General features: G+C 33.7%; 1 protein-coding gene and 1 long non-coding RNA gene across 2 annotated transcripts in view; one reads left to right on the top strand and one right to left on the bottom strand.

Annotated features, from left to right (window-relative positions):
- The window catches only part of LOC149480175 (uncharacterized), a 204,404-nt gene that overhangs the window by 55,144 nt on the left and 133,065 nt on the right, over positions 1-16,195 (top strand). The window lies entirely within an intron of this gene.
- The window catches only part of LOC149480183 (fibrillin-1-like), a 62,644-nt gene that overhangs the window by 40,525 nt on the left and 5,924 nt on the right, over positions 1-16,195 (bottom strand). Inside the window, exons 2-6 of the mRNA XM_089707145.1 lie at positions 6,835-6,989; positions 3,674-3,756; positions 2,515-2,631; positions 1,850-1,954; positions 1,376-1,483 (exon numbers count right to left, since the gene is read on the bottom strand). Coding sequence (XP_089563271.1) covers positions 1,376-1,483; positions 1,850-1,954; positions 2,515-2,631; positions 3,674-3,756; positions 6,835-6,989 — 568 coding nt within the window. The remainder of the gene's footprint in view (positions 1-1,375; positions 1,484-1,849; positions 1,955-2,514; positions 2,632-3,673; positions 3,757-6,834; positions 6,990-16,195) is intronic.

Below are 16,195 nucleotides of genomic sequence, written 5' to 3'. Positions count from 1 at the left end.
GTGGACACATGGCATACCCTACGATACTTGTAAAATAAGTAATAGTGTTGCATGGCTCTACGATGTCGTAGAGCAAAATAAGTGTCAGTGTTGCATGGCTCTACGATGTCGTAGAGTAAAACGAGTGTCAATGTTGCATGCATCTACGATGTAGTAGAGTAAAACAAGAGTCATTGTTGCATGGCTCTACGATGTACACAGTAAAACAAGAATTAGTATTGCATGGCTCTACGATGTAGTAGAGTAAAACAAGTATCAGAGTGGCATGGCTCTACGATGTAGTAGAGTAACGAAAATGCCACTGTTTTATGTTTCTACGGCGATCTAGAGTAACATAAGTGCGAGTAAAGCATAGCCAATATATAAGTAAGAAATTAAACTTAAAACCTGTTAAATTATCTAGTGTGATGAAAAATTATTATGCAAAATTTTAAAATGAAAACACCGAATAAACTGTACTGTTTATTTTCATAATACGTCGTTAATCGTTTAACGCAAAACGACTTCCTCAATAGCGACAAACATTACGCAATTTCTATTACGCGTTCTTACTATCTTTATTATATTTTATAGATTTATTACTGAATTTCATAGTATATATTATTATTATACCCCAAATTTAGAGGACTTATGACGTCACTCAATGACATCATAATGTTTAATCGAGATCACGTAAATCGCCAATCTTGTGTCAAGGTTGTAGTTGCAAATTATGACTGAATTTTTAATTGCGAAAATCGCTGATAATGAGAAGACTGCTAATTTTGAGCAAAAATCTTAATGTAGGTTAGTTAGCGTTTGGAACTGTTAATTATATTTGCCAAAATTCTATGATTCAGGTATGGTTTAATTTGATTGATTTGCCTCTAGAGTTTATTGATCGCGTTCTGGTAGAGCTTTATTTAAAATTTAATTTATCTATGTAAGTTGTTAATTTAAACAAATATTGCTCTATATTAAAGTATACGAGCGTTGTGCTGTAGTATAGCGCTAAAGTTGAGTACTACCTGAGCTTAAACAAAAGTATTGTGTTTCCACTACTACTACAAATATTAAGAGCGAGCGCGCACGAGCAACTTTGTCTCCGCAACTATTTTGTCTCTCCCATCAGTTTGTATGGGGAGTTGCGTCGCTACGTGCGCGCACTTTCATACTAGCCCATGGGTGAAGAGACAAAATAGTTGCGGAGACAAAATAGTTGCGGAGACAAAGTTGCTCGTGCGCGCTCGCTCTTAGGGTTGGTAACACAACTTTCTTATATGTTCTAGTTAGCTTAAAATTACAAATAATTTATGAAAATAATTCTCAAAAAGTGTTACATTGGCTATCAGGCACATGATCACAAAATAAAAATAAGCAATATAATAAATCTCACCAGTCCGTCTGTCGATCTCGCATCTCGTCCCGGACAGTCCGTGGAAGCACACGCAGCGGTCGGGCGCGATACAGCGGCCGCCGTGCAAGCATGGCTCGCGGCATATCGCTGCAATACGTTATTATTTGCATTTAGCACTTCATAATATATTATATTGAACAGTAGATTAAAAAATAAATTCTGTAAAATTTTTGTATCCTCTCGCATTCATGATAAACATTTCTCAGACTGTTAAACAGTTCTTAAACAATGTTACGGATACTTGCGTTATCAACTCTTAAATACGCACTGTTGCCAACAACACGTGGATTGAAAAATAAACAATATACAATTAATATATTGATCATTATCCATATTGAAAAGTTACTAATAATAAAAAAACTTCTTTACAAATATTTCCTTAAATTCAACACACTTTCTAGTCAGAGGAAATGAAACGTGAATTTAATGAAATTCATATAATGAAACACTTACGTTCAGTACAAAACTCTCCGGACCATCCGGGTGCGCATGCGCAAGTGCCGTTCGTGCAAGTGCCGCCGTTCATACATATCCGGCGACAACCACCACGCGTTCGAGCTACAAATATTATTCATTTTTTATAATTATATGTATGGTTGGGTAGATATTTTACATTTTGCATACAATAAAAATGACATTTTTCTTTCATACATGTGGATTATATTCGGAAATGTAATGTGCATTTTAATAATTTTAAGTTGGTTATCTAAACACGTGCATTACGTAAATTAAAATGCTTGCACAGCTGGAGCATAACATTAAAATAAAAATTGCAGACATTTTAAACATGAAATAGATAAGTAAAATATTATGTCTCTTTAATTGTATATTGCACAAAACTTCTGCAATAAAAAGTTGTATTTCCATTTTCTTTCTTATAATTAATTTTAACATTGCTTGATGGTTTATTAATTCATATAAAAATATTTTTTACACAAAACGTCATAAATAATTAACGTGAATACAGTCCACCACTATTTTGATAAAAAAAATGAATGAAATGAAATTGCATCTATACTTAGTATCTTTCTACTTCGCTCTTTCGAAGTGGTTTCACTTCAAACACATTTATTTATTAAACCTCCAAAACAACACACCCTATAAGATAAATAACCTACCAGGATAGGGATAGAGTCCGCCGCCGGCACAAGATGGCGCCTCGGTCCCCCCGGGACAGCGGCACATGTTGGGAGCTATGCACGCGCCCGGGGACCCGCAGTCCGGGCGACATAGCGCTGTTACAAGTTTTATTATTTAAGTAAAAATATAAAAAAATTGACAATTGAGAACATTGGTGAAACAAGAGCTATAAAAAAAGTTAAACAAAAACATAAAAAAGAGCGTGTGTGCCGAGCATATGTGTCAGAAGTGAAACTTCTTTGGCAAGCTGCAAACATACGAAAATAGTCGCCTTACTCCATGACGCGACGTTGAAATTCTACTCTCGATGCACCTAAAGAAATTTCACTTCAAATACTTTACAAAAAATAAATCCAAATCTATTCATTAATTATTAAAAACGTATTTGACAACAAAAAATTTGTATTTCCAAACACATCCATAAAACGATAATATTGAAACGAACTTGTAATAGGGAATCATAGGTAGCTAAAACATATAAAAATGTTGATTTTTTTAATAAACACATAACATCTAAAATCTAGCTATAGATGGGGACTTTAACTTTTAACAAAACATATCGTAAATACATACTGAATGAAATTTATGTAACTTTTGAGATATTTACTTTCCTAGAAAGAAGCTGATTTAATATTCAAAATTTAAGGAAGTAATTTATTTAATTAGACATCAATACACACACAGTTTGCTGCACTTGCCTATGTTTATTTTCTCAACAATGTAAAACAGGCCATGTTAATTTATGAAACAATATATAATTCTATTATTGCAATAATTTTTAAAATCGGTTCAACGGATACATCCTACAAATAAACGATTCGTATTTCGTATTTATATTTGTAACATTTGTATCATAAATATATCTAATTCTTAAAATTCTTATCATTTTGAAAAATAGATGTCTAATTGAAAAGTTTTTAAAAAATCTATGCATATTATATGGTACATCTTATATACTCCCAAAATGTCATGTAAACTCGAACTATTTAGTTTCGAAACTAGTAATACCATAAGGAAATTATCTACATAACACATTTCAATAAATAGTTAATCTTGTATTAGCTTTTAGAATACGAGAAAACTAACATTCTTCAAACGTTAAGTTTAAAATTATCAACATATGAAAGGTATACTTACGAACTACACAAAGTAAAGAGTTGGGTCTGGAGGTCCACCCCGGACAGCAATGCGTGCTGTTTCGACTCCGACACACGTGTGGGCTGCGGACATTTTTTACATTGTTAACAAATATTTCTACATATTTGATTTATAATTTTGATAAAGAACAAGACGTACGCCCTATTCTTTGTAGAATTTTGGGCTTTTGTTTATTTACTTTGTGACTCTACATCTCTACAAAAAAGTATTGTTCTATATTTTTATTAGTGCAATAGATATTTGAATTCCGATTGACTCCTTCGCCTCGTTACCACATTCATTCATCACGTAGATTTAATCATATCATAATTTATATCTTTTAATTTACTTTTAAAAAAGGTATCAAGAACGACCAATAACATATTATCTTCCCCATCCATCACAAGTACAATTTCCAAAATAATCAATTTTCTAAAAATTAGATATCTAATAAAAAACATCATCCATACAAGACAGAAACCTTTCGTACCATGAGTTATCTCATGGTACGAAAGCTCGCTCTACAAAGCCTAATGTCCTAATTAAGGCTGGATCGGAGTTACCGACGCGTCTCTAATGTGGCCCGTGACCGCACCGGCCTGTCGCAATATCACTACCGTATCACTGGCCTTACTTAACTGTGTTGATAGACTAGCGGTTAGAAATACCTTACAAATATACCATAACATATTTTGACTAACACAACATGTAAGAAACAAATATTGAAGTGAAAATTTTAAATCTCTTCATGCCTGAAACACAGATTAGTTCTTGCTACGAACACAATTAATTGAATCACGTTTCTCTGCTGTAGGTATTGATAAAACAGTAAGCACCGTATTTCATGTACAAATAAAATAAAGATTTCCTATTGATATTATTGTTTCAAATACCTATTCAGGTGTAACATAATACGTACATGATCACCTGTCTTTCTTCATAACTTTTTCTAAGATTGCATCCCGGTGGCACCAGACTGACCCACAAATACAACAAGTGTGAAACAACTAATGATCAGTACAACCTTGTAATTGTCGGTCTCACGTCCATATCAAAGGCGAGCGATTCGCCATGCCTGTTGATGTTCAACTAATTGCATTTGGGTCAGAGGGTCACACATCCTATTATTTTATGCTGAGTAATTGTTTCGTTATTACGATGTTTTATGTAAATTGTAAACAATAAGATTGTATAGTTCTTAGTTGAGCGTTAAAGAATCGATTTACGTAAGATCTGTACCCCTACCATGAGTTGACATAGTTAAATCGTCTGACGTAACTACAATAGTAAACGTGAATAGTTCACGAGATTGTTTTCCGTGAATGACGTATCTATCATCGAATAGTTATAAACTATGACATATGTCAAAATTAGAACTCATGGTGCAAAAATTGTATGGTTACTACAGCGAGTGTAGTATAGTTTACTATACGTTATCTACTGTAGTATACTATAATGCACCTCATGGTAGGCTTTTTAGTTCTAATACGGCACACTAGGGGGCGCTGTACGAAATTTCATACAAACCGCTTACTACAATCGCTAGCGAGTATCGTGTGCGTAAACTCATGGTAGACCTACTGAACGAGCAATCAGCGTTAAGGTAGACCGTAGAAAGAAGTCAACATACGTTAGAAAAAAATGTTTATACTTAATTATCTCCCATATTCAAATACGTAAACATCTCTAAGCAGTAAAGCATGAGACAAACACTTGTCAAATTGAACAGGAAAGCCAGATTAACATAATAATGCCAAATAGAACAGCACATTACTGAAATACTGCTATTTTACAACACAAAAGAGATCATCCAATAATTTCGTGACAAAATTTTCTCCACAGTGAATTCGAAGCAGCTCACACATTAGCAAACAAAGCCGGGGCTCCGCAGAGGACACGGGCGGTTAGGTTTCACGGCGAGACGCGGAACGACCCCGGGTTCACTGGGACAATCCATTTGGGCTTAATTCAAGGACAACCTGACATAGTATAATTGCCTTTTCAGAACTAATTACTCCACCACTGTGAATTAGTGTACTTGCGATTAAATTATTTTGTACCTTACGTATGTTATTGTCAGCAGGAGTAAGGTCAAAAGGTTTAGTCTATTATCTTAAAAACTTAGATTAATTTCATCATGATTTGGTGTCTATTGACCCAAAACAAAATATTGCATATTTATTATTTACGGTAATGTAAATGGAATTATCTTCCGCTTGAATAGAGTAACAAGTTATGATTTAACAAACACATACTTGAACACGACAAGCATCTCAAAAGAAACCCTACAACGGTGTCATTAAAATAGGTTTACACTAATTACATATTCCTGGGCACACCTGAAATACTACTTAAGGCTGACGCTTATAAGATTACCAAATAAGGACATAATCTGTACGATTGCTGAGGTTTTTTCTTATAAGCTTGTGCTTAAATCTCATTTTCTAAAAGTGAAAATATTATCATAAGCTAATAATTGGATATTGAGAATTTGATGTTTTCAAAAGAAAAATTAATCGTATATCGATTGAATTATGTACTGTATTTTAAGTAAATGATATCTGAATTAAATACATCTTTTTGTCACAACAACACAACATAAACCTCATAAAAGCCGCCTCTAGCAACAAGACAATCTGAATAGCATCATTTAGCATTACATATTATCACGTAAACAGGAGATTCCATCAAGTGTCAATATGCGGAGCGAGACCGATGCACTCGCACGAGCTTCTACATTCCTGCACTCATTGAGTGACTCACGATTGATTTCATGCCAGATGACATCCAGCTTTGTTTTTGCTCAAAAAACAACTAGGAAGCAGTATAGCTGGAAGAAAAGTACTTCGTAAGCGGCAACTTTGTTTCAATCGATTCACGATTTCTTCTTGTAATATGCGTTTACATAATATGTGTAAATCCCATGTTCATTGTGCATACTTTGGCATGGGATATTAGAAGATAATTTTGTGCCTAGATATCGTGCAACACTGTTTGCAACTAATTGCTTGACTTTATGTCTTTGATCGTGTCGTTTTCAATAGCCTAGAGTCAGATTAGTGGGGCATATAATAATTCGTCAATAAAAGATTCTTCTAAATGTCAATTTATTCAATTTAGTCTTAATTTTAATTCCAATTGTGTAGTCCACCGATACTCACCCAACAAACTGTGTGGGCGATCGATCAGAGAGGGTCCGTGCGCCCCGCTGCCAGTGGCGCGGGCGCGGCGTGCTCTGCAGGCGAGGCTCGGCCGCCGCCGCGCACACCAGCAGCGCCAGCGTCGCCAGCCGCAAGCTCATTGCGACACCATCACCCTGCAACAATTACAAGAGAACTATTACGAACTTTGACTTTAAATATATCCCGGCATTTGTTCCCTGGACTTAACACCAAACAAATTACGAGTATAGTATCTGTTGTCGTCATAATTTAACATTATAAGTATGATAGTATAAAAAACGCCTCATAAGTTACACGAGCAGTATTGTTTTATGTTAATGCTGCTTGTTAAACAATCCCTTTAGTTATTGTTTAAATGATTAAACTATTTATTTAATACAATAATGAATATATGAATAAATCATCATCATTGCTACACAATGAAATGCTAAGGGTATCCATAACATAAATTCAACTTGTTAACCGCTAACCGGTCCATACTAATTAAGCCATTTAAGCTGCGAGTTTATCTTGCGAGACAATAATCAAAGAACAATCACGAAACAAAACAATAGTGTAGAGACCTAGAGCTGGGGGAGTGGGCGCCGCGGGACGAATCCGTGCCGAAATGATAAGAAGGGCCGACGACCCGATCCAATACTATATTACATATTCTATATTTAGTAAACAATCTCATTTTTACGACGGTCCTGCATATGGGATCTCGGATCATTAAAGAGACACCGTTATGGAGACATCAAATTGATGAATTTATGGCAGATCATCGCTAAGCAAAATTTATTGCTTCTATTTTAGTGGATAAACTTCCTTTAAGACTTTCTAATGCTACTTAAAAATCCTTATACTTAATAACTATTTTACGATATTTAATTACTCATAAATTGGGTAGAAAGTACGTCTTTAAATTATCAGCATCATCCTTAAAAATAAGTCTTTACATTTTCGGTCTTCTGCACTTATAGCTTCAGATTTAAAAAGGGGTGCTACAAATGATGATATTTAGGGCCAAGGTCGCGAGATACTGAGCTGGCGATATTACTAGATGCTCTGTCACAAGTCACAACGGTAGTAAGGAAGGCGATGTGGGCGGGCTGCTGCTGACTCACTGTCCAATGCCCGCCACGCGCGGCCAAGTGATTTTATATCTACACGCTTTATCTCCTGGCTTTCACTATCATTGGATTTTTTGCCAATTTGTACTTTAAAACTTGAACTCTACATTTTAACGTTATCATAGATGAAGAATAAAATACAAATATTATAAACCCGGTTTTTTTATTAAATTATCATCGATTTCGCAAAGATAAGCATAATAGAACATCTACGAATAATAAATGCAATTTTTTTAATAAAACAGTGCTTTTATATGGCGGTATACCTTTTTAGAAGTTGGTAAAAAGATATATAATACCATAACAAAGCAGTACCGTTGCTTGACCCTAAAACAGCATTAGAATCCTTTACATTCCCGAATCAAGTTCATTACAATGCATTCATTTGATGCAGGACGCTGTTGAGAGAGTCGAGCCAAGTGCTTTTCGAAGCATTTTTAGATAAATATCGAAGAAAATTATCCTGCGTTTGTGTTCATTCATGATCATCATACAATGGGTGGCAGTTAAATAAATTTAAAACCACATACATACTAAGTTATCAATAGCTTAGATAATATTTTCAATTTACTCTATCTCTTAATTCATTGATACAAATTCAGTCATATTATGTTTTTTAATTTCTCACACACATGACTACCATTCACTTTATATTACCCGTAGAATTACGATACGAAACAGAATTTAATGAGATAGCAAATTAAACTTTAAAAATAAGTGTTTGCACCAAGTTTGTACCGAGCACATAATAATCATAGCGGATCTCAGCGACGTAATACATAATTTCAATAAAAAAATAATAAATGTAACAATAAAAGGCCGATAGTAGTGACAATGTCTCGTAACAGTGACCTTAGATAAGGATATACGAGTTATAAACACTCACGATGTTCCAAGATTCACTAAATAGGGCACCGGAGTTTATTAAACGTTCATAAGAAACCCATCAAGGTACGGCACTAAAACTAAAACAGCGCCTATAGAGATAGTGTAAGAGATTCACGATAAATTTTAGATAGTAGCAGTACTTATACCTTATTTGAAAGACATATTGTTGTTTTGCTACTAGCTTAGTGTATAGAAAAGGTGTTTATACATGATATTTTAATGCAAACCGCAAAACCTCTCGTAGGCTTTTGATTAAAATTCATATCACGAATTTATGACACACTCGTACTTTATAAGGGGCTATTTATAAATCCTTGTATGTTTATATGTAGCCGAAGCACACTGTTTAAAAATGATAATAATAGTAAGCAATTCTTATCTTATGTATTTGCTATCCAAATATAAAAAAAATGTTTATTATTATGTATGATACTGTTGTAGTGGACAGAATTAGCGTTAACAATCAACGTGCCAACAATTTTATCTCTACACTTCAAAGTTTACGATCTTTAAGAAAAAATGTAGCAAAATAGAATCAACATATATGGAGCAGAGAGTGCAACATGTGTGGGCATTGGCTCGTTAACTAAAACGGAGCATATCCGAAGTGCGTGCGCTGCTAATGTCTAATCGCTGGACTGGTGCGCGCGCGCATACACCGCCGTTTGATCTAGGGATTGGGACGCGTCACGCGAGTCGATTGTCTTTTTGCTGGTTAGGTAATATTGAGTATAAATGGTACCATAATTAGTTTCCTTATCCATATTAGAGAAATTTTAGTTTTGGCAATTGTTATGATGCCGTTATAATATAATATTCATGTATTGTGTAGGTTTTCAATTACAGTAAAATTTACTCATTTAAATTAAAATTTAAAAAATCATGCACATTCATGTTTTATTGTTACATTCAATTTTTACGTCTAAATACAATTATAGTAAATTATCCACGCAAAGTTACTCTACGATTAAACATCATACAAGAACATTGTCATTACACACACACTACAACGATCCTAGACTGCTAGCTCAAGCTAGATATTAAACTGAGCCGGCAATGATCCTCAATTGATCGGTTAATAACGATGCGCCTGCGCCCGCGCCGGCTACACGCCGCGACCACATTTGTTAGAGCCGAGCGGCGCAACCCTGACTGCCGATACACTTTATATGACAGCTCATTTTATATTCTGTTAAGGGATTGTATAAATCAGTATAAGTATTTAATGCTGACAATGCGACAGCGACATTAGATTATTTATTTATAAAAACACCTTTATTTAAAATTCAATAAAATACCACCTTTATTTAAAATTATTTCCATTTTAAATTCCTAAGTAAACTACTTAGATTCAAAATATCGACAAAATATCATTAGATTCTAATCTAAAATAATTAATTGATAATTACAACCAAAAGTATAATTATATGCAATCCAATTATAATTCCTTGAATCAAACTCTAACCCCAAACTTCGAGCTCAAGCCTCCAGCTCCACAGGACCCGACAAATTAATTAAATTCCACTCGAAAGCTATTAATAACCGCTCTTTTATTTTTCATGTTAATTGTCCAAGTGCATTCATTATTGTAACAAAATTTATTGACACCCATTTGTCCAGTTATATAATCGCTCCGAGAACTAGATTATTCGATCGGCCTCTTTACTTTTGTATTTATTTTATTTGTTAGTTCCCGAAATATTATAATGGCTACATGTATGTTTTGAATATTAAGGAATGCGTATTAAGTTCTAGTCAAGAACATGAGAATAAATGTAGAGCAAAGCTAGCATATTGTACAATACTCGGAGATAAATTTCCGTGGTACAAAAACAATATTTATTTGTTTCGTTCTTCTCCACAAATAGGTCTGTATGAAAATATTGGCAATATCGAGACATGCATCTTCGTGGAACCGACCTTTAACTTTGTCAATAATAAGTTTCCTGTTATTTGTTAATAGGGCAGAGCTGCATCATTTGCACGTGTAACCATGAAATATATGGCTTATTTCAGTTTCTTAAGAACATTCAAAAGTTGAAATACGTACTAGAAATGTGCAGTTTGAAAGACCATTTACTAAACTATGGTAAAAACATGAATCCCATACAGATCTAAAATAAGTGCTAGACTAGGTATCATTTGAATTATTTCTTAGACTGTCCAGTCATAAGCACGCAATACTTGTTCAAATACATTCAACTTTAACATATTAGACGGATTCATTGAAATAAACGTGATTTTGAATTTAACAATACAAAAAAATAAATTAAAATTGCAGTCCGTAAGCAGAATAAATCTCAACACATCTTTAGCAGAGCTTTTCATCACCATACTTAAGGTGATGAATTAATTTTTCTAACATTTACGGCCCTTTTTAAACCTTCGTAATTTTTATATTATTAAAGTTGTCGTGATGAAAATTCTTGACAAGAAAGTTCAATAGTAACACAATACGTCTACCGTTTTAGAAACATGATTCCATGATATTTTCTCGATAGAAAAAAAATACAAAGTTCTCATTGTTATTTTTTTTAATCTCTGGCATCTTCAAAATAACAAACGTAAAGTTACGACTTTTTGGATATTAACTATAAAACATACAACCTATATGTCTACCGATTTAGAATTTTGAAATATGCGATGGTTTTGAAATAAACAAGAAATACTTGAAATTAGCGCGTGACCAGCCAATATAGCGAGAGCCGCCCTGTACCTTCCTACCCCGATGACCGATCGCTGCACGCGTCATTCCCGCTACGGCCGTCACACGGGGAACTTGTGTCGCTCGCGCCATCGTAAAAAAGGGTGACAACACAATAAGACAAAATGAGACAAATGGGGACAATAAAGAAAATAAGAAGAAGAAACATAAAGGTTCTAGGAAAAAGAATGCTTACAATTGGAACAAATTAATGAAGTAAGTTGGTTTTATTTTAAATTTGACGATAATTGTATTATAGACGATGTTTGATATGTACCCCTGTTTTAAGTACATAACGAATGTGTAAGATTTTTTTCATTTATAGCATAGATAATCTTTTCAGAAATCCGGAATCCAGAAGGAAAATAAACCCACTGATTGTTCACAATGTGAACCCACTCCTTCGTAAGTACCTTTATTCAGTCAAAAATGTATGTTATCAACGCTCTACTGGTTTTATCGCATGATTCCATTTTTAGCAAAAAGCAACAAAGTGCAAAGAAATAAAAAATCATGGTGAACTTAGTGGAAGTATGGTGGCCGTAATATGGAACAGGAGCTCATTGGAGTAGTATTATATTTAAAAAAATACGAAAAAATTTCAAGAATTACATTTCTTAGTAGGTGGTAGATAAGTATATGTTGTATAAAGAATTTGATGTTGATATTTATTTCATTTATACTTACTACACCTGTGCGGGAAATTGCTTAGTACTAAAACCGGTTTATATTCATATTTACATAGTAATGTGAGTTTTCATTTCGAAAAATTTTGTGTAAGTATATTAAATTGAGTTCCTGGGTGATCTGGAAACACAATTGGGCCCGGAAGATGGCGCTGCAGTCACTCCTCCTAATCACATGAACCGATTTGGATGAATATTTGTGTGCACATTTCATTGTTGTGGGATGATTGGTTGATTCGTTTTCACATTAGCTAATACATATTATGTATTTTTGTTGTAAACTTAATTTAATGTTTATAATACATTATTATTGGTATAAATAAGCCAGTGTTCGTCTCACATTGCTGTACCTGCCTACCTACCCTACCAGGGCCTAACTTTGTTCTGGCTATTTTATTTTGATTATTTGTAATGAATAATTACAATTATAATAGAGTGCAAAAAATAAATACATGCGTCAATATATTTTGTGTTTTTTTTTAAACAATTTTTTTATTTAAAAAAATATCATTCCGACCGCGGCTTTGCCCGCGTGGAATTAGGTTATATCGTGAATCCTGTTTTTTCCCACAGAAGTGTTCAGTTCGGATAAAAAGTATCCTATGTGTAAATCCAGGCAATTAGCTATATTTTATCAAAATTGGTAATGTAGTCTTGACGTGATTAAGTAACAACTAACAAAAAAATATACAAATTAACATCCAAAGTTTCGCATCAGTTTTACTGTATTAGTGATATCTTCCACTCTTGACTTTGACTGAGAAGAATTAGGGTTTATAACTTCTTTCAGAAATAGTACCTTTCATTTCTGGGCATGATGTAATATCTACGTCAGCATCAAATTCTATCTAAATCAATTCAGTAGTCCGCGTTATTGAGTACCATTTCATTTTTTCAGAGTAACAATATTTTTTGTTATTTTAAAGATTATTTATAACCTGTATTATTTTGTAATAAAGTAAACATTACGAAATGATAATAATTATTAATAATGTCTAAGTAGTTGTTAAAAAGAAGATTATTTGTTTATAAGCAAGAAAATAAAAGCAATAAATCAACAATTAAATAAATGTATGACAATATTATAACTGTATGACGACTCCATACATGTTTGTCCCGAGTCGGCCAGCGGCAGCGCGGCGAGTTTGCAAGAAAGACTTCGCGCACACCCGCGTTCGCGATAGCGAGCTATTAGACTCCGCCCGCCAAGCAGTGGATTTTTTTTTGTGTATCGTCTTAACCGACGAAAGGCTATAGACTCCCAAAAATGTTGATCATAGTTCAAAAGTCATCGAACTCACAGACGGTAAGGCGCCAGCGCATCGACGTAATGATTGATGGTCCGATAATCCGATCGTCTCTGAGCCGATAAACCGGCCGACCCTTTGTATCCGCTATGAATTGTGTAAGGCCGATGCAACGGACGTTTTTCTTTGAGATAAAGTAATTAATCGATGCGCACTTGCAGCGTGTCGATTGTACGTACTAATAAATAGTTTTAATGATTAAACTAATCAGTGAAATTTGTTTTATAATTGGTATGACGACACTTATTTTCTAGAGAAAAAATATAACGATAAAAATGTTATCAGAAATTTCTTTAAAATGAAACTAACGACAAAACATTCATACAATAAAAGAAATGTACTATGAAGCAAATTAATATTATAATTTGAATTTATTTGCCATTTAGATAGGTCAAGAAAGATCCAGATGTAACCCACAAACCAAATCTAAAGATGACCTCATCTAAAAATATGTAAAGCTTAATATAAATAATCAGCGTCCATTTATATTTAACTGCGTAATCTTAATGATACCAGAAACATGAATGAGTTCTTTATTGTAATATTTTTTAGTTCCGCACCATTCCACAATTAGGAATAACTTTATACTGTAAAATCATGGAGGAACCATTAAGACAATAATATAAAAGATTAGGACAATATCCAGATACTATGAAAAAGCCGTCTAAAGTAGTTTTACTCTGGTGAAGAGAATATATCTACGCGCTGCGTAATTAATTTTATATAACAAGTGATTAACCAGACACATTCTTATTAGAAACTGATTATGTTTTCTAGAGTCCTGAACAGGCCGTCAAATAGGTCTAAAACTACACACGAGGATAAATAATTATAACAAAAACTATCAGTACTAGCGCCACCGGCCTCATTAAATTGCGAATTAAAAAAGCATCGGAACGCAGCATCAATCAAGATGATTGATAACCCTTATCTCACACAAACACTAACGTACGACGACCCCGATTCTGATTATAGGTTAGGAACATCTGACGTAAACCTTTTACTGGGACAAGGTGATTGGGACATATTTTGAAGAATAGAGCTAAGAAAACTTATATCTATACTAGAAACATGCTCAATTTGATTCTAAAGATAGAAGAAACGTACGGAAAACAGAGCTTTTGATTGCATAAAAAATTCAGAGTGTATATGAACAAAATATTAAGTTTGCAAACAAAAACTGTACTAATCATTGTCACAAGCCAAACATTAATTACGCGTTATTATTTAGTTTAGCTACTTCATTAGTGGTGAAATGCCTTTCTAGACGTCATGTTTTCCTCAAGAAAAATTCTTAAACAACTTTCTATCACTGAACTTATTTAAAATTAATAACTAATTTCTTATATATTTGGTTAAGTAATTATGTGTACATTTTGCAAAGTGGCCGTGACATAATTGTGCATTATGGCTTTGATAAATATTAGAACTAGACCGAATTCAGTCGCCTATTATTCGCCTAGAGATAACCTCACTTTTTAGGTTCAATTGTTAGATAAATTAATTGATTGCGTATTCTAGATATGTGCAAATTCTGTTGAAACGAGGCATGCACATTTAAATTTGAAAAAACAAGATTTGTTTTGTTAGGATAGAGTTGATTATCCTCAACAAGCGTTAGAAAAACAATTGGGAAAACAAAAAAAAACTGTTTTATCAATAAGCTAAGAACTACTTGATATTTTAACGACCAAAAAATTTAAAATTCTACAAAAAAAACAGACAACATATTGTATATTTTAATGCACTTACATTATACCTGTGAACACAGCACATCGCCGAAAACGAAATAATTCCAATTAGGTACTTTGTACGGATTCACTGACGGCCTCACGGGCGACCAAACTCCAACTAAGGCGACTTCAAGAGGACTATAGAGGGCACATTCGTACCTACAAATCCCTCTTAATTAGTGGCCGTAATCACAAGGGTTACCTACGAAAATGTAGACTGTTGCTACATTTATTTTGTAATATAATTTTTGGGAGACGGTCAAACTAGGAGACTATTTCTGAGATGATATATTTGTAAATTATGTAGGATTGTTCAGAAATTGAACCGCGGTCGCACTATATCGTATGTATAGATGCGATAGAGCTGATTAGCATGGTTACCCAGATAGACAGAGCCATGCAAATGCTATTGAGAGCTAAATATAATAATATTATGATTAAGCAGAACACTTTTGTAAGAGTAGAAAACCGACTGACTCAGGCATAGTTTACAGAAGCACGATTAATTTAAGTTATTTTATGGAAAAATAATTTCACATTCATATTCAACAACTCGATTCAACAACACGACAGGAAATAAACTCTCATAAAATTTAAATTAAATAGTTCCTGTGAGACAAAGATTTTACCATCTAAAATATATCACATTTCGCTTATTCCTGATCGTACGGAGATATCTGAGCTTCACATTTGATAACACGTGTCGGCTTCAAACAAAATGCGTTCACGAATTTTATACGCAACTATCTCGGTGTCAGGATTTCATACAATTACTTGTTACATATACCTACTTGTTTTTAATTATTATCATGATTGAAAGCTGTATGCTAACACCATGATAATCACTCTATCTTTTTCAATATTATTATCACGTATACTGTTGTAAAAAAGATAAAACGGCAGCTAAAAA

Source organism: Colias philodice, chromosome 19 (genome assembly GCF_061535455.1).
Source record: "Colias philodice isolate Cphi_HAF_F1 chromosome 19, ilColPhil1 Martin Lab GWU primary, whole genome shotgun sequence".
NCBI lineage: Eukaryota > Metazoa > Arthropoda > Insecta > Lepidoptera > Pieridae > Colias > Colias philodice.
This window is presented reverse-complemented; position numbering and strand designations above follow the sequence as displayed.